The 26,028-nt window shown below is 41.6% G+C and overlaps 1 protein-coding gene across 1 annotated transcript in view; it reads left to right on the top strand.

Annotated features, from left to right (window-relative positions):
* The window catches only part of LOC306794289 (retinal-specific phospholipid-transporting ATPase ABCA4-like), a gene marked incomplete at both ends in the record, with an annotated part of 46,835 nt that overhangs the window by 123 nt on the left and 20,684 nt on the right, over window positions 1-26,028 (top strand). Inside the window, 16 exon segments of the mRNA XM_079292328.1 lie at window positions 446-539; window positions 655-796; window positions 1,045-1,184; window positions 7,823-7,950; window positions 8,347-8,544; window positions 11,460-11,549; window positions 12,642-12,876; window positions 13,271-13,410; window positions 15,492-15,608; window positions 16,699-16,896; window positions 22,821-23,026; window positions 23,106-23,282; window positions 23,531-23,753; window positions 24,858-25,079; window positions 25,517-25,721; window positions 25,810-25,887. Coding sequence (XP_079148454.1) covers window positions 446-539; window positions 655-796; window positions 1,045-1,184; window positions 7,823-7,950; window positions 8,347-8,544; window positions 11,460-11,549; window positions 12,642-12,876; window positions 13,271-13,410; window positions 15,492-15,608; window positions 16,699-16,896; window positions 22,821-23,026; window positions 23,106-23,282; window positions 23,531-23,753; window positions 24,858-25,079; window positions 25,517-25,721; window positions 25,810-25,887 — 2,593 coding nt within the window.

Raw genomic sequence — 26,028 nt, 5'->3', positions numbered from 1 at the left:
TGAAATGCTTGAACTATAGGAAGTACTTCTTGGATATGTTTTAAAGGCCACAAATCCTTTTTAATGTGTCTTTTTTTTGTTAAAATGAAAACTGACGACAGCAATATTTGGCTTCCAAAATGTATGTGACGTGAAAATATCTCATAGACCTACACATTACTGTGGTGATTTATTATTATTTTGTTGCTTTTCATCATATCATGTAGCATACTTTCTACTGTAGCTACTCATCGGAGCTTGTTTTATTTTTTCAGCTATTTCTTAGTGCTGGAGCATTGTTGGCCAATCGGACCAGTTTACTAATTATTAAACTATAGGCCTAGATATATCTATGCATTTTGCTTTTGTTCATCCAACAAACACTTAAACATCTGTTTGACTACCTTCAAACAACATTTAGAAAAAGATGCAGTTTTACAAAGTTTATGTTGTACTCTCCGACCAGATGCGTTTCTTCATGGAGATTATGTGGCCCGTTATGCTGTTCATGGTGCTAGTGTGGCTAAGAGGAGTGAATCCACTCCACCGTCAACATGAATGTATGCAAACGTCTTTTTACCAGAAAATAACAAAAATAATTGAAGTCTTATTCACAAATATTCATAAATGACTTGTGTAAACGACTGAAAGCCAATAGTATCTCCTCTACCCCAGGCCACTTCCCCAACAAGGCCATGCCCTCCACAGGTGTCCTGCCATGGATCCAGGGAATCTTCTGTAATGCCAACAACCCTTGTTTTCAATACCCCACCCGGGGTGAATCTCCCGGCCTGGTGTCCAACTACAACAACTCCATGTGAGCGTCACCCTGGGCTGGTAGAGGGAGGTTGTTTTAAACCCGAGGTGTTGAATTCCTATCCAACATTTGATCTGAGATGAAAGGGCAGAATTATGTAATGAAGTCAATGAGAATATGTTTAAATGTCTCTGGATTATGATCTAGGTCTTTCAAAGCATCTGTGTGTGCATACAATCATATGACGGTATCTGCTGTTAATCTGCTGTCCAACAAGAATAATGTGGGTGATTTGTTATTGACCTCAGATTGGCTCGTTTCTACACGGATGCCCAGGAGCTTCTTTTTAGTGACCCAGAGTTTCTGCAGCTCGGGCGCCTCTGGAAAGAACTGAATGCTATGAGTAACTTCATGGACACCCTGCGCACCCATCCTGAACAGATCTCAGGTCAGTGGTCCAGCCTTTCATCAACAAATTGCAAAAAGATCATTGTCTGTAGAGACAAACCCAACGTCATTCTGGTTCGTTGTTTCACTGGAGCAGATGTGACTTCTGGATTACCCAGTAAGGTTTTTTTTTCAGTTGGAAGTTTGTATAAATCTAAATTTTTTCAGTTGGAAGTTTGTACAAATCTAAATTTACAGCATGACTCAGCATTGCAAGCCATTCTTAGTCTCCTCCTCCTGGAAGAACATATGAAGAGTTTGGCTTTGATATCATAAAACTTATAGGGTTCTTTTGTGGGCTAATGGTGAGGAGAATGGACAAATAAATGTTAAGTCATGGAAGCATCTGGTCAAAAGCAGCATCACAGTCTATATCATATTTTACACATTTTCCCATCAGTCAGCTGTGAAGCCTGTAGCAGGATCACATAACATGGGTTAAAGAAAGGTTCCTAATGTAACCGCTTACTTTCACCACCAATGTGTTGTTTATTTGGTGGGAAAGCAATTCACACGCCCTCAATCTTACGCTCCTCTCACCATGAAAAAACACAGATGCACCATGCAAACAATTCTGTTCATGTCAACATATCATATATACTGTGTCAAGAAGAGTTGAGCCCACAGAGCTGCCTCGAAAACATGCATACACGATCAGGGGAAGGTCAGGATATAAAAAGCATATAATCAGAAATCAATAGTTAAAGTGTAATCTAAAGATAAAGTGTATGATCGTTACATAACAAATGTTTAATACATAGAGTGATTTAACAAATGTAAACCTGATAATAATATGTGTATCTGAGTATAGTGCAGTCTGAGTGTAGAAAGTACGGAGAAAGAGGAAGTAAGCAGGGTGTTGGCTTCAAGGGATGGGGAAATAATGATGGTTGAGAAGAAAAGACACAAAGCACAATAATGATGAAGGATGAGATCAATAATCATTTTATAAGCAAATGTGTACTAACCAAACCGATTTAACAAATGTAAAAACTGATTAACAAATGTTCTGTGTGACCGGAGCTGCGATGTAAGAAAAGTGCTTGTCAGGATGACTTGCAGAAATTAGGAGAAGACTGTTGCAAGAGATGAGTCAGAGGCAGGAAGCCTGGACTTATATGGACATGTTCGAACCCAACATCCTTTCCAGAGGGTGGGGGGGATGAGAGCATGTATTGAGCAGGAGGGGGGCTAACAGCCCAAATGATGAATAAAAGAAGTGGTTTGCTTGCTGCAAGCTGGGATTTCATCGCGGATGCCGTCCAAGCGCATCGGAAGAAGATACTGAAGCCTGCAGCTGATGTATTGAGGGCTTCGTCTCTGTTCACGGAAAAGAGACCTCTGTTCGTGGACATTGAGATTCAAAGACGAAGGTTCTAACTCTCCCCACCGCTCGCCTCTTAACATCTGGACAAACGGAGAAGCCGCAGCTGCCTGAGAAAGACTTTGTACTGAGTTTTGGGGACTGCTGAACGGGCTCCGTTGCGGAGCGGGAGGATCGAGGGTCCGGCCGGCCCTTCGCTCCTAACAACTCCAAAAGAACTCTTTTCATCGCACCATTGGACATCCAGCTCCAACCGCGCCGTCTCGGCGACTAAAACTAATGAGTATAATCGAAGAAGATAATTAAATTGACTAATCATGTGTAGTGACATTTTATGTGAGCTGTAGCTGTAACCCTTGCAAAACTAACTAATATAACCTGCAATAAATATCTAATCTGCATTTAAAGTGAAATCCTCAAGTGCATTAATTTGCCGAAGTAGTAATGAGTTCCTCGTGACAGTAAAAAGTTAAAGCTATTGTATGTCTAACAACTGAGTTCTGAAAGGTTATCCTAGTGACAGAATCCACTTAACAATCCCTTACGGTTTTAGCAAGAATTAATCCTAGCCGTTAAAACCTAACCTGGCATTTACCAAGAGCGCGGATCCATAAGAGGGAAGCTGCCATAACCGACGCGACTGGTGGGAGCGCCCGGGGCCAGGACTGGTCTCTCGGCCGAGCGCGCTCTGACCGGAGGAAGCAGGGTAGACGTCGGGAGTAACGGCAGTTAGCGGAGCCAGGCGAGTTCCCTCGCCAGAACACCAGCTCGAGAATCTTTTAATAGAGAGCTGAGTCAGTAATTAGCCCCGTATCGGGCCAGAGAACCCCCGGATCTAACACGTGGCGCCCATAACGTGGGGCTCGACGGAAAAGGAGTACGTTGAGTCCAAAAGAAGAACCCCGGCAGCTAAGAGAGGCTGTCGTTCGTGTACGAAAAGACCTGAGGTGAGGCGTTGGGGTAGGGAGCAAAGCTGCCCAAGCCACGAAGAAGTCCGATGGCGAGACATCCACGCATCGAAGCTGTGTGTGGTATTTACAAGCCAGCACAGGAGAAGCCGCAGGCGACGGGGAGCATCGACCAGACTCGCCCGACCTGTAGAGGGGCCAGAGCCTGATCCCATCCCTTCCTCAACGCGCGACGAGAGGCTTTGGGAGGAAGGCGACTCGAGACAACAAAGACAAAGACAAAGTCCAAGATGCAAGTGCAGCAGAACGGACCAGATGTTCCAGGGACCGGCCGGCAGACGGAGGCGACCCAGCGGGACGAGCCAGCGGCCCAGATGAAGGAATCGCCACCGGATGGCAGAGAGGACCCGATGGCGACGAAGGCAGCCCGCAGACGACGACGACTCAGCAGGACGTGCCAGCGACATCGACCCAGGACCCGGCAGCAGACGGCAGCGCGGACCAGGAGGAGGACGGCGCTGGAGCTCGAAGTGGTGCACCAGAGGGCCCACACGCGAGAAGAAATTCACTGGCAAGGAAACGAAGAAGTGGATCGTTTCGTCCAGATGACACAAATTGTCTTTGTTGGGATCGAGAAGTGGGAAGAATTGCCCAAAGGAAGGGTAGTCCCAGAAGAGAGCGTGGAGGAGGTGGTGCAGGCAGTGCATGGCGCACTAGGATATGCAGGCACCGTTCCAACGCAAAGGGAACTGGAAAAGCAGCGACTCTGGATTCCGGAAAAAGAAGTCCGCAGAATCCTAAAAAAACTGTGAGTTGTGTGGTCGATACAACGCAGGAAGGAGAGGACAAAGGGAGGGGAGGACTCACCATTAAGAAAAGAGGAATCCAAGGAGTAGGGCAGCTGAAGCCAGTTCCGCATTAGGAGAAAACCAGGAACTCAAGAATGGCCACCAACATACAAGATTTACCACCCTACGTCAGAGTGGCCAATGTCAAAGGGGTGGTTAACATGAGAAGGAGTACTACGGGGCTCTGGGCAGGAAGAGCCCTGAGGAAGTTGGGTTGTGCAAGAAGTGATTTCTCTCCGGAGAAAAAAGAAGTGTTGCAATGGAGAGAAATTAAGAATGACTGTGTGGTCTGCCTGCTGCCGACCACCCTAGCCGTTGCATGGCAGGGACCCGGAGACCAGAAACCACTCCGGGTCACAGGAAAAAGAAAAGAGTTTAACCGCATGCGCCATAAACCGGTGAAGGTTATGGATGCATGCATATGCGGTACATGCCGTGTGGAGAAGTTAACAAGGTTAACCTTCATCACCTAGTGGTGCTCGACAGCTGGGAGCAGGCATCAGGACCGTCTTCACCAGAGGACGACGTGCTCGTCATCACTGCCCCGGCCGACGAAAGCTTCCTGTGAGATTCCTACTAGCTAAGGCGAGGCAGCCTGTGACCTCAAGAAGGGGATGTCAAGAAGAGTTGAGCCCACAGAGCTGCCTCGAAAACATGCATACACGATCAGGGGAAGGTCAGGATATAAAAAGCATATAATCAGAAATCAATAGTTAAAGTGTAATCTAAAGATAAAGTGTATGATCGTTACATAACAAATGTTTAATACATAGAGTGATTTAACAAATGTAAACCTGATAATAATATGTGTATCTGAGTATAGTGCAGTCTGAGTGTAGAAAGTACGGAGAAAGAGGAAGTAAGCAGGGTGTTGGCTTCAAGGGATGGGGAAATAATGATGGTTGAGAAGAAAAGACACAAAGCACAATAATGATGAAGGATGAGATCAATAATCATTTTATAAGCAAATGTGTACTAACCAAACCGATTTAACAAATGTAAAAACTGATTAACAAATGTTCTGTGTGACCGGAGCTGCGATGTAAGAAAAGTGCTTGTCAGGATGACTTGCAGAAATTAGGAGAAGACTGTTGCAAGAGATGAGTCAGAGGCAGGAAGCCTGGACTTATATGGACATGTTCGAACCCAACATCCTTTCCAGAGGGTGGGGGGGATGAGAGCATGTATTGAGCAGGAGGGGGGCTAACAGCCCAAATGATGAATAAAAGAAGTGGTTTGCTTGCTGCAAGCTGGGATTTCATCGCGGATGCCGTCCAAGCGCATCGGAAGAAGATACTGAAGCCTGCAGCTGATGTATTGAGGGCTTCGTCTCTGTTCACGGAAAAGAGACCTCTGTTCGTGGACATTGAGATTCAAAGACGAAGGTTCTAACTCTCCCCACCGCTCGCCTCTTAACATCTGGACAAACGGAGAAGCCGCAGCTGCCTGAGAAAGACTTTGTACTGAGTTTTGGGGACTGCTGAACGGGCTCCGTTGCGGAGCGGGAGGATCGAGGGTCCGGCCGGCCCTTCGCTCCTAACAACTCCAAAAGAACTCTTTTCATCGCACCATTGGACATCCAGCTCCAACCGCGCCGTCTCGGCGACTAAAACTAATGAGTATAATCGAAGAAGATAATTAAATTGACTAATCATGTGTAGTGACATTTTATGTGAGCTGTAGCTGTAACCCTTGCAAAACTAACTAATATAACCTGCAATAAATATCTAATCTGCATTTAAAGTGAAATCCTCAAGTGCATTAATTTGCCGAAGTAGTAATGAGTTCCTCGTGACAGTAAAAAGTTAAAGCTATTGTATGTCTAACAACTGAGTTCTGAAAGGTTATCCTAGTGACAGAATCCACTTAACAATCCCTTACGGTTTTAGCAAGAATTAATCCTAGCCGTTAAAACCTAACCTGGCATTTACCAAGAGCGCGGATCCATAAGAGGGAAGCTGCCATAACCGACGCGACTGGTGGGAGCGCCCGGGGCCAGGACTGGTCTCTCGGCCGAGCGCGCTCTGACCGGAGGAAGCAGGGTAGACGTCGGGAGTAACGGCAGTTAGCGGAGCCAGGCGAGTTCCCTCGCCAGAACACCAGCTCGAGAATCTTTTAATAGAGAGCTGAGTCAGTAATTAGCCCCGTATCGGGCCAGAAGTACCCAGGATCTAACAACTGGTACATCATATAACATACATACATCTACACTGTCTATATACAGTATGTTTCCCAGCAAAATCAACCATTATGATGGGATTGGAATGAGGCTGAGTGCATTCCAGCCTGTGAATGATTGCGTCTGGTTGCGCCCTATGCTGCCACTCTCACAGAGAAATATGTAGATGGCCTAACAGAGATATGGATCCACATTCCACACAAGTTCCCATGAGGCCCAGGAAGGACAATTTAATTTGGTTGAGAACAAAGTTGTGTAACTGTTGAAAGAATACCCATAAGAACATGTGTGTTTTATGTGCAAGGCCCCTGATTGTGAGCAGGTGTGTGTGTGTGTGTGGGTGTACATGTTCAATTTATTTGTACATGCACCTTTGTCCATGCGTCTATTGTTATATTCCCCATAATTATCTATCCCTAAAGAAAGGCATGCTGTCTGATGGCCAGTGATGGCACTTTGGATATTGTTCAAGAAATATATTTTTTTCGAAGTACACTTATTTGCTTTCTGGCAGAGAGTTGGATGACAGTAACAATAACCACTTTGTCCCATAAATATGAAGCTTAGCTTAGCACAAAGACTGGAAGCAGGGGGAAACAGCTAGCCGGCCAGCACCTGGTAAGTTCACTAATTAACATGTTTTATCTTGTTTGTTTAATCCACATAAGAATCAAAGTGTACAAATGACAGTAAAGAGACTTTTGTTTTAGTTATCCGTGCGTGATACATTTTCACTTGGTGTGCGCAACCTCACCACAAAAACAAGTTACCGTCAACAGAGAAGGTATCATTTTGTACTTTGTCGTGTTGGCAAACTGGTCTGTCAGGTAATTTTGTCCCACCACCTCTTGGACAGGAACAGGACTGTAGCATTTAAAAAATGTATCCAGGTACATTTTTTTTTAATTCTTTAGGGCGTTTGAAATCAATGTTCACTCTATTTCCTCTCCCTTTGGCTTTTTGGTTTCTTTGTGGTTTCAAGTGGGTGAATGAAAACTTCAACAGAAACTAGAGTCTATCTAGGGCTGAACCTGGATGCAGGCCACACCAGCACTTTGCATCACAGAGCAAAGTTTGTTCATGCACAGACAGGCCACGGAATAATGAGGCGGTGCAGAGGTAGAGTGTCCTCATCCTATGTTGTAACCTTGTAATACAACAGATTTGTCAAAACTTGCCACTTGTGCCACTAACTATCCAGATTTTTTTCAAGTTATCCAGTATCCACTGCCTGATAATAGAGTTTGCTTTTGTCGAGCACAGACAACAAGAGTTTGGGTAAATTGTTCTAGTAGTAAATTCTTATAGTTGTGACTGGTCTCCTGTCATTCTAATTGGAGCATTTTCATTCACATGAACCCCCTCTGTCTCTCTTTGTAGGCCGAGGAGTAAAGGTGAAGACTATCCTGAAGGACGATGAGACTCTGACATCATTCCTGCTTGGAGACATTCCTCTGACAGAGTCCGTAGTGTATCAGCTAGTCAATGCCCAAATCAGGCCTGAACAGGTACACAGGCACGCACACGCACCACAGGGTTCGGTAACTCAGGATACATGTGTCAACATTATTGTACAACATCAGTTGTAAACACAACTGATGAAGAGAAGACTGTCACCATCTGCCAGCCTTCACCCAACATTTTATCTTACACACCACACGATAGACAATTCTTATGACTAGAAAGTCTTCTACAGGTGAAGACTTGCTCCCTTTGTAGTGCCTCTGGGATCATGTCCTCTCTGATTCAATGGTGTCAGTAATGCTGTCTGAAGCAGTTCTGTATGAATTGAATATGCCATGTTCAACACCCATGTGCTGTCCTCTTTGTTTCAGAATTATATGCTTCAGTCCTTGCAAAGTAAACTAATGCACGTGTCCTGTCCACTTACAACGTTTTTGCAGTTTGTCTTTGGGGTTCCAGCCTTGCATTTAAAGGACATTACCTGCAGCCTGACCCTGCTGGAGCGATTCCTCCTCTTCCCCAGCCGCCGAGGGCTCTACGCTGTTCGCAATGCCATGTGCATCCTTACCCCTCAACGGCTACAGATCATTGAGGACAAATTCTATGCTAATGTTGACTTTTTCAAGCTCTTCAGACTGGTCAGTGTTGGCTGTGATACCAAAATATATTATGTGCCAAAGCTTATAGCTAAAAGCTACATGCAGTTATTTATTGGTTTACCATTTTTACTAACTTAAGCTCTGAAAAATAGCTGTACAATCAAAAACTCAATTCTGCCAACATTTAATTGGGAGCCCTTTTTCCACATTTACACACTGCTCACAACAGTCACAGCCATCCACCGTGGTCTTGACTGTATGCAGTTCATAGAAACATCATTTAAAATGAGTGCAATGCATACATTTTGACATAAGTATCCATTTAGTTTATGAATCAATAGGGCCAGTATAGTGGTTGGACGAGTTCCATCTGGGCTATTACCATGTTTTTTTAGCTTATTTGCAAAGATTTTCAATGGCTATTCACCGAAGACTGAGCCAACTGCTGGCTGAATGACTTGAGGTTACAGTAAGCCGTCATAAGGCAATATAGTATTGGGCAGAATATGACATTTGCAAAATATTTATCAAGCAGTGCCTTGTAAACCTATGTGTCTAATTTATGAATTAATCTTGATGACAAGTTAATGGAGTATTTGTTTTTGAAGTGATGGAGCAGAGCCATGAATATAAATCACATCCCCATGTTGGAAATTGAAAATGCATCATGTAAAACAGGAAAACAGTTTAGATTCCTTATTGACAACATAATACTTTCATCGTCCGCATTTTAAAGCGATGGTTTTAAAGATGTACACCTACTATTTTAGAGTCGTCATAATTTAACGATATCCCTTTTTGCTTTGTCACACAGCTTTAACTCCGTATCAGAAAATGTCGCTCATATTTAGTACATTCAGGGATTAGCTTAGTTTATGTCTGACTTCACACTGGCAGTTTGAGGTCAAATCACTCCTGAAACGAAACCGAACAAGTCCACACAGGCCTATCATACTGCTATTATGTTCAGGAGTCCTAGTTGATAAACAGCTGGTAATCTTTTCACAAGGACTCTGACTCACAGGGTGGGACAAATAGTTCTCAGAGAAAAGCAAGTTGGCATGCGTATTAAGTAAATAAGGTCTACTATGCTCCAGGAATGTCAAAGAACTTTGCAGTACAAGAACCCACATGTGTACATTACAGATAAGCATGAAATATGCATTTCAAGTGACAATATTTTAATATTTAAAAAACGCTGGAATATTTAAAAATATTGATATCACCCTGCATTAAGATGCTGCAGGTTGTTGTATCGAAAGGATTATATCCAAAGTGGTTATAACAATATAAAACGTAAAATACACAGCCATAATCTTTTACTACAAATAAAAAACACTATGTGGGAACTTAAAATGAAAAAACTTCGATCTATCGAAATATTAACAGCAATAATAATTTAGGGACTGTGTGCAGGTCAAACTCAGTTGTTTACCTGTGATTTCAATCTTCAAACATTAAAAAATGACCTCCAAAAATGATTGAATTAACATCACTTTGTAGAATACATTGCCGTGAAGACCTTATCACATCATCAAGTGGCTTAATTAAGACTGCTGAAGTTCTGCCAACATGCTTCAAACAGGTACGCGTGGTATGAAACAGCCGTGAGCATAAGCTGAGCAGGCACACGGGGCTTCTGTCTGTAATTAACTGAGTGAAGAGACACGCCTCTCTTTAGTAATCACAGGGCACTTTAAGTAAACACAGGCCACAATGAGACAGACAGCAACAATGGCTGACCTCTGTCTCAGCTTCATCCAGGCACAATCACATGGGACTGGGTCAAATATGTTTAGTCTTCTGTCTGTCTCTGTCTTCTGCTACAGCAGCGAAAGGCTAAAATGCATTTTGCCGTCATACAATGCCATCTTCTATCCCAATATAAATGCATTTCCTCATTTAATCTATGTGGGTGATCTGTGTTCAGTGTATAAATCCAATAGCTTTCTCTGTGGAAACAGTTTGTTTGCAATGTCCCCTCCCCAAAGCAGATGAGGACGTCTTTTCAATACCCCAGATTTTCAGGGTAGAGACCGATCCATGATTTGCGTTCATAATGACGTGCGAACACATACTCAAGATCCTTAGTGCTTAGTTTTATGCTTGGCACTTCTCAATTTAAGAGCTTGTTTAGTTTAGCTGATATACAACAGACCGCAGGGACGTTTCAGTATATTGATAACGTGAATACTACTGAAAACTAAAGACATCCCTGAAAGTAAGCTTTGTGGGACTTGCTGGTATTGTTTGTTTTTGTTGCTGGATTGGAAAGAGTTTAAAAGTTGTGAATGTCTATGCTCACTGCTCTCTGATTCTATGTAATCGTGGAGGATGTCTCCTCTGGCAGTTTTGTGTCTTGGCCTCATGCTGCTTCCTGGAATTTTTAGCCTATTGTGTTGTGAGTTGGCGGGAAGATCTCTGGGCAAACCAGCAGATCCTCAAGAGAAAGCAATGCTCAGCAGATATAACATATGAATAATGAAGATCCCGGTGTTTTTCTCTGGTCCACTAAAACATGTTTATGTCACTACATATTCCATCACCTAATTTCACCTATTCTAATAAAATAGTTTGTGTATAAATCCGTTTTTTATAAAAAAGTGTTTTGACATCAATCATGACACATTTTAATGACATTTGACATAGAAGAAACAAGATCGTCACTGAGATAAATATGTCTCTTCACTGCATCAGTTTCAATTGATTTGCAAGACAGAACTTAATTTTAATAACACTATGTAGCCGAATACTTCAGACTGCAAATCGTCTGTCATCAAGGGCCGGTATCATCCTTTCCTGTTTGATCTTGAAAACAAACAAAGTGACGCCAAGGAGACAGGATATTAGTCACTTCCTCTGTGTCAGGAAGAAATTGTGTTTAGGAGAAATGAGTACTTTTGAGAAACAGAAAAGTACTCGTATTAAAAGAATGCATTTGCGTTTCTCTTCAGCTTCCTCTTGTGCTGGATAATCACTCTGAAGGCATTGAAATTCAAATCTGGGTACAGGTCATCTCTGCTGTCTCGGACAAACTGCGAGAGGTAAGGCATGGTTCAGTCTAGTACCATTCTAAGTTCACCGCCTGCTAATTTTAGCTGTCAGGAAACAGTCGCTTCCCCTCCCTGCCTTTTCATGTGCAAACAGACAGTAGGGGGATATCATTTAGTGCTTAATAGGAAGGCTAAATCCAGAAAAGCCTAAAAAAACAGATTCATCATCATTATGGGACCATCCCGATGGAAAGAACTGTGGCTGCAAGAACAGGTGAAGCCTCTATACATGGAAAAGGTTAAACGTCAAAGGTGTTTGAGAGTTCTGTTTGTGAGTGTGTGTGTGTGTATATATATATATATATATCGTGTGTGTATGTGTATATATATATATATATATATATATATATATATATATATATATATATATATATATATATATATATATACTATATAAATATAGTATATATATATATAGTATATATATGTGTAGTTGTATCCATATAAGTTGTTTTGTTTGTTGTGGATGTTTCCATGGGATAGTTAGTGTAGCTGACAGTCTGACATCCTGCTGGCACGACACTTGTCTTTGTCTTGACCACAGACTGTCTATAGCAGAGACAGACGACGTGAAACTGTGTGACCGATCAAGACCAAAACAATATTTACATAATTGTATTTAAGGTTCCATAGTGTCGTCAACAACAACAACAACAGCATCATTTTCAGCTTTATGACTATGTGTTTTTCCGATAAGTGGGGTGTAGTAAGGAATTAAGTGAGGTTAAGGCTTTTCATAACTTATAATGGAACATGTCATGCTTCAGTTCATCTAAAAATGTAAATAAAAAAAAAGCATAGCATCAGGGTGACCCCCCTGTCTTTGTCCCCATTCCTATGCATACATTGTATTCCTTTATCTGGCAAACAGGTAGTCATGCAAATATACAAGTGTGTTCTGTGATCAGCCAGAGGTGCTAAAAGGAGCCGTGACAAATTGGCTTTTTATCAATGAACCAGATTTTTGTCCACACAGTTGCTTATTTTCTGTATCGATCAATCCACTGGGATGGCTTCTTAACACATCTTTAACATTTCTCTTTTGTTATTTACGCTCTGTTTTACTTTCTTATCCCTCCACAGTTGTACCAGAGGAATAGCTCCAGGGAGCTTCTCCAGGTCATGACTCCTCTCTTCCAGAACAGTCTGTCCTTCAGGGAGGTGATGGCCACCGCCTCCAGCCTGGTATGTGGCTACACTGAGGGCACTTTCTCCCGAGTCACCTCCTTTAACTGGTACGAGGACAATAACTACAAAGCTTTCATGGGCATCAGCAGCCACAGGGCACAGGGCCACTACACATATGACAACAGCACCAGTGAGTAGACACATATATTACTAGTATGTTAGTATGACAGATGTCAGAGTAGCAATTGGTAATTTAGTGTAAGGTTACCTATATGCAAAACAAAGATCAAGTAGAATCACGATGAGGGCATTTCTGCATCTTATTATGGCTCCAATCATCGTGGCCCCCTCCTGAAATGTGTGTTTTATAGGAATAAACGTTTTGTCTTTTTTCTTTATTCCTTCTTTCAAGATTGACGACTATCAGTATTTTTTCAGAGACACTTTATTCATCCGATCTTCACACTGCCAATGATGATACATAATTATAGTATATTTGGATGAGCATAAAATGATTCATCCACTTCCCATATTCTCTTTCAATAGAATGTATTAATTATATAATGCATAACCTTTCCCTGCAGCTCCTTTCTGCAATGATCTGATGAAAGAGCTGGAGTCCAACCCTGCCACCAAGATTGTGTGGAACTCTGTCAAGCCGATGCTGATGGGACGGATCCTCTACGCTCCTGACTCGCAGGCCGTCCGGCACATCATACGAAATGTAATCAGCATTGGCCACTCTGTGGATGCATTTTTCCCAAGCATGGTGTAGAACCATGGTTTCATACACTTAACTCATTTTGGCAGGATTCTGCAGGCCTCAAATTATTGATTTTCTATTGCTGAAATTTCTGATGAAGACATGCATTTTCATTTTTGGGTATTATTTTCAATAGATGGTGGAAGAACTAGATAGTTGTTGGTATTATTGAGCAAATAAATAAAAAATGTATAAAGATAGATACAGATTCCCCAGATTACAACCTTTTATATGATGTCTGTTACTCCATGACATCCGTATCTTTGATTTTTTTGTGCGCAAGCAAGCCTACTGCAGTAAACAATGCATTACCCTCAAAAGGGGATCAGCTTTCCTCATGTCATGTCCAGCCCTTTGTATCGAGATGTAGATACGTGTTGGTCAAAGCCCTTCAGGGGGGCAGCAGTCATGGATGGCTTGGTTGCAATGGAAGAGCACGGACTGATCGGCTACCACACAGTCCACTGGCGCCACAGCTTTTTCAGTGTTATGTAAGCAGAAAGAGTCTGTCCTTAAAGACGTGCGATCACGCACACAAAGAGAGACACACACACTTGTGTTTCCTCTTTCCTGACCTTTAATGCCCTCTTTGTTTTCCTCTTCCCTCAGATTGGGATCTTAATTGCACTTAGAAAGTAACGACTAAGGGGTTCATCCATGACTTTACGAGACCAAAAACATGGCCTCTACAAGCTCTTTGTTATCTTCCTTTTAACACAGTCATGCATCGGTTTGGTTCAGAAGAAACTCCAAGTGAAGCATTTAAACGTGTGTTTTCATGCTTTTCACTGCTCTTGTGTGATGATGAGCTCTGCAGGTCTGCCATCACTGATATTTTACTTTTAACAAGCAGTGGAGGCACACAAAGGCCGTATCATTGAGATTTGCATAAATGCACCAAGCTTGATATTTCTTCACAGTACAGTTAAAACATTGAACATTTTCGGAATGAAAACCAAAATATATATGTGGTACAAACTTTAAGGCAACAGTGGCCTAACATAGTGTAATGTTGGTGTGATACATCTGTTTAGTAGTGTGTGTGTGTGTGTGTGTGTGTGTGTGTGTGTGTGTGTCAGGGTATTTCATTGAGTTTAGTAGATAATACTTAACTAAACTAAACTTTCCACAAGTGCTCACTTTGTTGCACCATATGTATGTACTGTAGGTAGCTATATAAGTTAGGTACAAAATACAGGCAGAAAATACCACACATCTTGGCCCACTGCCCCTTTTAAGAAGTCACCTCAAGGAAACCTCAGTCCTCCTGCTTTTGCTTGCTGTTTTAAACTGCCCCGGGGAATGAGAAGGCACTCACTTGTGGGAAACTGACTGGGATTCACTGGGCAGGCTGAATGCATTCGGCCAGTTGTCACCAACAGCCTCCATTGTCACCCTGGCTCCATTGTCCCCATTGTCACCCAAAATCAGACACACACAAGAGGAAGGCGTTTAATTGGGTGTACTCTTGAGCGCTTTCATCCCCCACTGCACATGACTGAATACTGAAATAGCCAGCCTTTGGTATTTCTACACAAGGCACTGTACCCACACACATCCAGGGTTTTAATGATAAGCGTGCAGTAAATATTTGACGATTTGGCACAGAGTACATTTGTTGCACAGTTGCTGGTTATCTGAGCAGGCCCGCGGGAATTATTTGTGTGAGAATGTGTGTGTTGTCTTTGCAAAGCCTGTTTTCACAGAGAGTTTAATGTGGGAATGGTATGTAGCAGGAGATTAGGAGAACAGTGACAATGTGTGTTTTTGAGTTTCTAAATGCTGTGTAGGCCTACACGTGCAAGCGTATACACAAGGGGATTTTAAGTTCCCCCTCCCAACATGTTCGATACATGTGTGCAAAACGTTTTGTTTTTATTGACGTGTTCCCATATTTCAGAATTTTGTGCACCCAGATACGAGCATTTGTGAGACCAGTTGTGTGTGCATGTTTATTTTTGATAACAATTTCCTGTCCTTCCAATGTTGAGACACTCACATACACACACCCATGCACACACACTTTTCTATCTCTCCTGCAGGCAAACACAACATTTGAGGAGCTGGAGAGGCTGAGGACGATGGGGAAGGCCTGGGAGGAAGTGGCTCCTCAGATCTGGGCTTTTTTCCAAGATGGAGTCCAAATCAACATGATCCGGGTAGGACCGCAATATAATGTGACTGAATCGTTTAAACACGGCAACATGAAATGAGGACCTGTGGCGGGCCCTGTTGTTTATACCTGAGCATTCAGGGCTGTCCTACTACAGTTGAACCACCTCCTAATAACCTCATTATGACGCAGCATGACGGGATGCTTCGTCATTAATTAACGGGCAATGCATACAGTCAAAATCAATGTAATTAACACAATGACAATGTAAAGTCACGTAAAAATGTGTTACATATCTTTAAACTTTAACTCTTGCTGTTACAAATTTCTGCTAGCTAGTTTCACAACAGTCATGCTAGCCCACTGACCAATCAAGCCGCACGTTAATGCTGACATACTTGTAGGCTGGCTAGAAGGCTCTGGCACGTCAATGAATACGCCCAACATGTCAAACTAAAGATCTGATTGGTTGAAGACTATGACAATCAACAATATCGTCCCCATTTACTTAAACTGCAAAGGGATTCACTTGTAATTCTGCAGGCCTCCAGGCAGATTGTTTTTACCTAGAGACAGCTGACACCATTGCCAAACAATTTTCCCTTTGAATACGGTGATTGATGATGTTGTTATTTTATCCTGATCGTTTCCTCACTGAAATTTTTTGCTGAGGTCTCATCATTCACAAAGTTTCCTGCTGAAATATAGAACCTTATCTTACCCAAATATGCCATCTCTTTCCCCCTTCCATCTATCTGCCTCTCTTTAAGTGTCTATCACTCCTCTTATTTTCTCCTTTCGATCTCCCTGTAAACCCCATCGACTGTCCGTATTCGCTTCCCTCACATTAACTATACATTTTGTATTCATTATTTTAATCAGTTACCCTTCTCTTAACCCCCTTTCCTTTGTGAAAGAAAAATCTCAGACCTATTCTCAGACCCTTGAATAAGTTCATTTTTGTTTCATTAATGCTGTTTTTTCTTTCACTTTTTCTCTTGGTTTAGCTCTTGTGAAATGTTTGTTGTGTTTGTACTGGTGTCTCAGAAAAATCATCCTTCAAAAAAAATCTTGCTCTTAATGGAAAAAAACCCAGGGGAAATAAAGCCTATTCCCCTACCTCCTTTTGTGTTTAGGACACTATCCGCAATCCATCGGTGATGGATTTTATTGACAGGAGTCTAGAGGAGGCCCCGTTCTCCTCCAAACACATCCTCAACTTCCTGTACAATGGCTCACCAGAGGACCGTCCGGCCGACGTGCCTGATTTTGACTGGCGAGACATCTTCAACCTCACTGACCGGTTCATTCGGATGCTCAATCAATATGGGGATGTGAGTAAAACACATCTATCGTTTTAGCATTTCCTTGTCTTGCAGTAGGCATTACTTGCCTCTTTAAAATAACGCTGCCTAGATTTTGAGGAATGTGTCAGAATGCAGAATCCTACCGGCTCCACATTTCCAGATGAGAATAAGGTGTCAGGATTGTTTTTGCCAACTTCTCCCATTGGGCTCTGAAGGCAAGAATGTGGGCTGTTTTTCCACATTTCACTCCACCTGAGATGTCAAGATTTAGGACAGGCCTATTCATGAAATAATCCAATGAAGCCAAGTCTTGTCACTTGTTGATTTCAATACCCTGGTTGGCGAACCACTGTGCTCAATACAAGTCTTGATGTTATGTAAGCATTTAGATGAGCTGTCTTGGGGCTCTGCAATTTGTCTGCCCGCTCAGAGACTGGGAAATCGACCCAGGTGGGCGAGAGCCAGAGCAGCAAACTAGCTGTCGAGTCTCTTTTGTTTGCTGATGGAGTGGAGGATTTAAAAAAAACAACAGAAAAACATCATACACCTTCTCTTGTGAGTGCCCTCCACATTTAGTGGACCAATGCATTTGAAACAAAGTTTAAATCACTCCTTTCCTTGTAGAGGCTAATCGGGATGAGGGGCCTATCACACTGGGGGGTGACATGGGGGGCACCTTGGGGCATTGCTGGGTGGATGGTTGGTGCTCTTTGTTTTTGTCCAAGTTGAAGCTTACAGCACTTGAGTGTGACAGGGAGAGTGGGAACGATTGAGGCCGATTAGCTACAGCTGTCACTCCAACCACCATCCATTATAAAGCGACAACAATGACCGTGGGCTTGATGGCTGGTTGGCTGCACGTTGGTGGTATGCATGCGTAACACACCACACAGTGGGGCTGCAGTGTTAGTAGGTGAATGCTTGGGCAAATTAAGGGGCAGTGTTTGAGATTTGAATAATTAGTTGGGTGTGTTTAGTGTATATCGTGTCTGTGAATGCATATATGCATGCATTTTGGATGCATGCATATATGTCTGTTCTTTCAAAGCAAATGTGTGTTTTGGTTTTGGTGGGTAGTTGTCCATGGAATCTCAAGGGGGTGAATTGTTGTTTGGAGTGTTTCTTTTTGGATCACGACCCTCCCGATTTGCATTAGGCTACAGTGAATGGCTATATCAGACACGCTTTGCAGGGAAGAGACAATCACTGCTGAAGTTTCTTTGCAAATGTGGATTTGGAGTGGAGATCACAGTGACTCGAGCCAACACTGGCAGTTCTCAGCGTTTCACCTTTTTAGCCACGCCAGCAACATGGCTCTACTATCAATGGAAACATTAGTCCGCCACTGTAAGAGAGACTTTAATATATCTAACTATTAAATAGATTGCCATTTAATTCTGTACAAACATTCGTGGTTCCCAGATAATGAATCCATGATGGCTTTAGTGATCACCTGAACTTTCTGTACCACCACCAGCAAGTCAATTTCCACTTTTCAAGTCAATTTCAGGTCTTAGGGATCTTCAGAGGTCTTTCGCACCTCCTCCACCCCCCCCCCCCACACACACACACACACCCCATTTTAAAATAAAAGCCGCACACACATGATTTGTTGCAGCAGTTACGTGTTGAATCTCGGCCAATCAGACATGAGTATTCTGATAAGTTTCCTGATTCGAGTGACATTTACACACACCGCGACACAAGAGGGAGAGGTGAGGAAAGACATGGCAGAGCAGGACAACAGTCATGTAAGCTGTAAAAGATAAAACATCGGACAATCTCCAAATGAGAAAGTTTGCCAGAGATATCAGAGCCTCTCTCTTGCTCTCTCTCTCTGCCTCTCTCTCTCTCACACAAATTCTTTCTTCTCTCTCTCTCTCACAAATTCTTTCCTCTCTCTCTCACACACAAATTCTTTCTTCTCTCTCTCTCTCTCCCTGTCTATGTCTCTGTCTCATACAGTCATTCAGGTCTTAGAGACTTTTAGAGGACCCCCCCTCCCCACACACACACCCCATTTCAAAATAAAAGCTCCAAAGAGTGAATTCTAATTGAAATGCTTGTGATGAAGCCAGGCATTTAATAACCTCTGTTTGTGTGTCAAACATGATGATTATGTCTCCTCCCCCCCACCCAGCACCACCCTTTCAAAATAAAAGACCCATGGATTAACTGTATTTAAACAAGCTCAAAATTTGGCTTTTTTGTTGAAATTACTTTTCACTCCTCTCTCTCTCTCTCTCTCTCTCTCTCTCTCTCTCTCTCTCTCTCTCTCTCTCTCTCTCTCTCTCTCTCTCTCTCTGTGTCTCTCATACAGTCATTCAGGTCTTAGGGATCTTTAGAGGTCTTTCCCCCCTCCTCCCCCCCCCACACACACACGCCATTTTAAAATAAAAGCCCCACAGAATGAATCCTAACTGAAATGCTTGTGATGAGCCTGCCATTTAATAACCTCTGTTTATGTGTCAAACATGATGATTATGTATCCTCTCCCCCTCCCTCCACCACCCAGTCCCACCCTTTCAAAATAAAAGCCTCATGGATTCACTGTATTTAAACGTTTCGCTCAAAATTAGGCTTTTTTGTTGAAATAATGAATGTTCTTACTAATACTGCGACAACTACTACTACTGCTAATATTTATAATATTACCACTACTACTACAACTTTTGCTGTTGCTACTATTACTACTACTGATACTGCTATTACTGCTCCCATAAATATTATTACTACCACGACTGCTAATACTGCTATTCCTGCTACTACCAGTACTAATAACCAGTACTAATACTACTACAGCTATTAGTACGACTGCTGATACGACTACTTCTACTACTTCTTCTAATTACAAATACTTTGACAACAACTTCTACTACTACTGCTACTACAAATATCACTACTGCTACAACTAGTACTTATTGAAATGCTACTCATACTTATACTGCGAAAAATACTTCTACTACTACTACTACAACAAATATCACGACTGCTGGAATTCTTTTAAGCTACAGAAACCGTTTGAATATCAAAATGTTCAGCTCTTTCAGGAGAGGGGTGATATAACTTCATATTTGTAATCTTTCAACTTTTTGAATTATTCAGCTTTTTGCAATTTTTTTTAAATTGGATATCTATTTTCAGCAATGTTTTTGAGATTCAGTTCAGCTTTCAGCATTCCAACGCATTTTCAGCAGGAAATGCATTTTCTAGTTCAACTTCTATTTCTTCCGTCGCACCGCTTCTCCTCCATTTTTTAAGCTACAGAAACCGTTCAACTATTAAAATGTTCAGCTCTTTCACCAGAGGTCTGCTATGACTTTTAATATTTCTAACCTTTAAACTTTTTGAATTATTAAGCTTTTTATTTTTTCAATAGGATCTCTATGGAGAATATTTTCAAATGGCTTCAGGCACACAGGTGTTCACGATTGAGCCAATTAGTGATGTTGATAAACACACATACTCACAGACACACGCGCACATACACTCCTCTCCCTCTCTCTCTCTGTGTCTCTCATACAGTCATTCAGGTCTTAGGGATCTTTAGAGGTCTCTCTCTCTCACTCACTTACTCACTCATTCTTTTCTCTCTCTCTCTCTCGCTCACAAATTCTTTCTTCTGTCTCTCTCTCTCACAAATTCTTTCTTCTCTCTCTCTCTCTCGCTCTCTCTCTCTCTCGCTCTCTCTCACAAATTCTTTCTTCTCTCTCTCTCTCTCTCTCTCTCTCTCTCTCTCTCTCTCTCTCTCTCTCTCTCTCTCTCACAAATTCTTTCTTCTCTCTCTCTCTCACAAATTCTTTCTTCTCTCTCTCTCTCACAAATTCTTTCTTCTCTCTCTCTCTCACAAATTCTTTCTTCTCTCTCTCTCACAAATTCTTTCTTCTCTCTCTCTCTCTCTCTCTCTCTCTCTCTCTCTCTCTCTCTCTCTCTCTCTCACAAATTCTTTCTTCTCTCTCTCTCACAAATTCTTTCTTCTCTCTCTCTCACACAAATTCTTTCTTCTCGCTCTCTCTCACAAATTCTTTCTCTCTCTCTCTCTCTCACAAATTCTTTATTCTCTCTCTCACAAATTCTTCTCTCTCGCTCTCTCTCTAACAAATTCTTTCTTCTCTCTCTCTCACAAATTCTTTCTTCTCTCTCTCTCTCTCTCTCTCTCACAAATTCTTTCTTCTCTCTCTCTCTCTCTCTCTCTCTCTCTCTCTCTCTCTCTCTCTCTCTCTCTCTCTCTCTCTCACAAATTCTTTCTTCTCTCTCTCTCTCTCTCTCTCTCTCTCTCTCTCTCTCTCTCTCTCTCTCTCTCTCTCTCTCTCTCTCTCTCTCTCACTAATTCTTTCTTCTCTCTCTCTCTCCCTGTCTGTCTCTCTCTCATACAGTCATTCAGGTCTTAGAGACTTTTAGAGGACCCCCCCCCACACACACACACCCCATTTCAAAATAAAAGCCCCAAAGAGTGAATTCTAATTGAAATGCTTGTGATGAAGCCAGGCATTTAATAACCTCTGTTTATGTGTGTCAGACATTATGATTATGTATCCTCTCCCCTACCCAGCACCACCCTTTCAAAATAAAAGCCCCATGGATTAACTGTATTTAAACAAGCTCAAAATTAGGCTTTTTTGTTAAAAAAATGAATGCTCTTACTAATACTGCGACAACTACTACTGCTGCTGCTAATATAGTATTACTACTTCGACTATAACTTTTGCTGTTGCTACTATTACTGCTACTACTGCTACCATCAACATTATTACTACCACTACTGCTATTACTACCACTACTACTATTACTTATATGACAACTGCTACTACTACTACTGCTATTCATGCTACTAAAAGTAGTAATACTACCACAGCTATTAGTACGACTGCTACTAGTACTACTACTACTGCTACATCTTCTACTGCCATTACTATTACTACTACTACTACTACTACTGTGATATTAAATACTACGACCAATACTACAGCTGTTATTATGACTACTGATACTACGTCTTCTACTACTTCTTCTAATTACTAATACTTCTACTTCTAATAATACTTCTACTACAACTACAACTTCTACTACGACTACAAATATCACTACTACTAGTACTTATTCAAATGCTACTAATACTTCTATGAATAATACTTATACTAAAACTTATACTACTACAAATATCACCACTGATGAATTTTTTTAAGCCACGGAAACTGTTCAAATATCAAAATGTTCAGCTCTTTCAGGAGAGGTGTGATATGACTTTTCATATTTGTAATCTTTAAACTCTTTGAATTATTAAGGTTTTTGCAATTTGTTTTTGAATTTAATATCTATTTTCAGCAATGTTTTTGCGATTAATTTCAGTTTTCAGCATTCCAACGCATTTTCAGCAGGAAATGCTTTTTCTAGTTTCTATTGACTTTGGTGTTCTTGAAATATTTTGGCAACTGTCTGATGCATAAATAATATAAAATCTGGTACATGTTGTCATTGTCAGTTTGTTATCATGCTGAATTAGCATTTAGCTCAAAGCTCCTCTGTGCCTACAATAAGTACAGCCTCACAAAGGTGCTAGCATGGCTGTTAAGACAATTCCCAATAACCATGGTTTAGCTATATTCTACAACCAAAGAATTGACCACTGAGGGCATTTTGAGGTCTTCTTTCTTTAACTCTTGTTTCACATGTAATCACATCAGTTTACAGTTAACACTGTACATTTTTAAAAGTTAATTTAATTGTTAATACGTTTGATTTATCAAGGTTAGACATGTTTCTAAAAATCCCTAAAAATAGCTTTTGATTGCTGGATTGTTGACCTTCATGGCTACAATTTTGATACAGTGTATGAAAGACTCAAGTAAGTGATCTAAAGGGAAACTGATTTTGTGTTCTTTTTAAGTAAAATCCAATATTCTGTTCAACAGATATGACTGTCTCTGTCTTCTTCCTTCTCCCTCACTCAGTGTGTGCTCCTGGATAAGTTTGTGGCTGTGCCTGACGAAGACACCGTCACTTACTGGGCCTTGGACTTGTTGAAGGACAGCAAGTTCTGGGCAGGCCTTGTCTTTGTAAATATGCACCCTTGGACCACCAATGTCCCACCTCATGTTAAGTTCAAGATCCGTATAGATATTGATGCAGTGGAGCGCACCAATAAGGTCAAAGACAGGTTAGAATCAAGGTCAAATGGAAATGATGGGTTTAGTATAATGATAAGCGTAAAGACTAATTATGTGTGTATTGCTCAGGTATTGGGATCCTGGCCCCAGAGCTGATCCTATGGATGACTTCCGCTATGTTTGGGGCGGCTTTGCTTACCTCCAGGACATAATAGAACATGGGATCATCAAGACTCAGACGGGAAAGGAGTGGCCACTAGGTGTTTACCTACAGCAGATGCCCTACCCTTGTTATGTCGATGATCTGTAAGTGGAAAAGTTGATCATTTAGTCAATTTAAACAAAATTCAATCAGATTTAACAGCCATTGCTGATGTTTTGTTGACTTTCTTCTAGTTTTTGATTTTCAAGGTACAGTCACAACTTAGCATTACACCACTTAGTAAACTACTACTGAACCTGATCGATTTTGAGAATCACACATTTCTGGTTCCTCAACTCAGTAATTGTGCCCCTCTCCATCATCTTATTTCTCCTTCCCCTTCTTCATCCAGCTTCATGCTGACATTGAACCGCTGTTTCCCCATCTTTATGGTACTGGCCTGGGTCTACTCTGTGTCCATGATTGTCAAGAGTATTGTGCTGGAGAAGGAACTCCGATTGAAGGAGACCATGAAGGCCATGGGGGTCACCAACAGCGTCATCTGGTCCACCTGGTTTATTGACAGCTTCCTTATGATGGGAACTAGCACCGCTCTCCTCACCGCCATAATCATGGTGAGGAAGAATTTTCCCAAAAAGCTTCTAAAGATCCTCATTCCTGCGCCATCGAATTTGTTTGGGCAGAATACCTGATGCCACTGTAGGTAGAAGACTGATAATGCAAAGTAAACAGTATATGAATGGAGCTCCTAGAGTGCAGGCTATGCTCTATTATGTCCTGTCACATTTCTGATTACCATTTTCACTTAAATTACATTTAGTTGCCATTTTTGCTATACCATTTTGAACTACAATCCATCTTTTGTCAGAAACACCTATTTTTTTCTGTGAAGCTAATCAGTCTGTTAAAATAAAAAATTCAGCATCATCATGAGAACTATCACCCAGTTTTACTCTGAGGCATTACAATATCTTTTTCCTTGAAATAATAACGATGGTGGCTTACTGATTGCATACATGTAAATCATTGATGGAAAAACTGTGAACACCATGACATCATGGGAATTATGTCACCAGCTTTGGAGGAATGTACTCGTCAATAATTAACTCCTCTATGTTGTAAGAGTCACAAGTCATCTCTTGTTGCCAGCCAGTGACTCATCTGACATATTGTTGTAAGATGGGCTATTCTGACCTCTGGCGGACGATATGTGTTCAGCAATGTTTTAAGTTTACCCAAATCATGTATAGTTGTGTGTGACCAATATGGTATGTATTAGCCCTGATTTCACATGGCAACTACTTTTACAATGCTGTTAAACATTACACGGTTTCTATATATTTAAAATAGACTATGAACAAAAATGAGTTTGATTCTAAGTGATTATGCAAAAGCCATTTGAACACTGTAGATTATTCCACATTGATTGCAAAACATGATTTCCTGGACTGGTATATTTCACTCAGTTTTGTACATAATAATAACAACATATTTCACATAATATGTTACATTGTCATACAGTGTGGACAATCTTCTGTTTTGAAAATCAATGTTGAACAACCAATCAGTTATATATGAAGACAGCTTTAATGTGTGGTTCCCAACATGAATCCCTATGCCTTCAAATACATCCAGAGTATGTATGTTTGGTATAATTCCGATGCAGATTCAGGGAATTGCAACTGAAAACCCTATTTCTCTCCGTCTCCGGCCTATAGGGAGGAAGGGTACTGAACTACAGCAATGGCGTCATCCTCTTCCTTTTTTTGCTCACCTTCACCACGGCTACCATCATGCAATGCTTCCTCCTCAGTGTCTTCTTCAACCAGGCCAACCTAGCAGCTGCCTGCTGCGGCATCATTTACTTTGCACTCTACCTCCCGCACGTCTTCTGCTTCGCCTGGCAAGACCACATCACCAAGGACATGAAGATCTTGGTGGTGGGTGTCCCATCTCAGCATCTCTCACGATAAAAGGAACATGCTTCAGTTGAAAAAATGTACCAAAAATACCATATATACAGTAATTAATCAATTTCAGCTACAGCACAGGATTTAACTGCTCAGAATCTTCAATTCTTGACTCTTCTACGTGTATTAGTGTATTAGTAGGAACTGATCTTTGGATTGTACCACAACATTTTAAAACATAACTAATTGTTGTTCCTTATCACAGATTTATTAGATCCCAAGGCATTATACCTATGCCACACTCGAGACTAAATGTGATTTAGAGGCCCATCACACATTCACACAGTCTAAACTTCTTGGTCATAGTCTTCGATTAAACACAGAATGAATACATTTTTAGACAGTTGGTAGAAGTACGAGCCTTAAATGTAGAAAAAAGACGAGTTTACCATTTCCTCTCCTCGCAGAGTCTGTTGTCCCAAGTGGCGTTTGGCTTTGGGACGGAGTACCTGTCGCGGTACGAAGAGCAGGGCCTGGGTCTGCAGTGGGACAACATCCAGACCAGCCCTCTAGAGGGGGACGAGTTCTCCTTTCTCACCTCCATCTGCATGATGGGCCTGGATACAGTGCTGTATGCTGCGCTGGCCTGGTACCTGGACAATGTCTTCCCTGGTCAGTGTATAAGAGAAAAATGAAGGGTTTGATACTATTTAGATTTATTTACTGTAGCTCATGTATTATATATATTTTTTTATTACAGGCCAGTATGGAATTGGTCGACCATTTTACTTCCCCCTCCTGCCCTGTTATTGGCTCAACAGTGTGGCTCCTGCTTCAGGTAAGCTTACTTGCTTACCATTTTTCCTGTTCAGGTACTGTGCATAATAAAATATGTATGCTTAGAGGAGAGACTGTTATCTTGTGACATAATGTACCGATATCTATCCTGTCAGTTTTAAAATCCTTTATTTTGTCTCCA

The sequence above is a fragment of the Melanostigma gelatinosum genome (genome assembly GCF_949748355.1).
Source record: "Melanostigma gelatinosum genome assembly, chromosome: 20".
NCBI lineage: Eukaryota > Metazoa > Chordata > Actinopteri > Perciformes > Zoarcidae > Melanostigma > Melanostigma gelatinosum.
The sequence above is the reverse complement of the archived record's forward strand: the minus strand, read 5'-3'. Positions and strand labels throughout refer to the sequence as shown.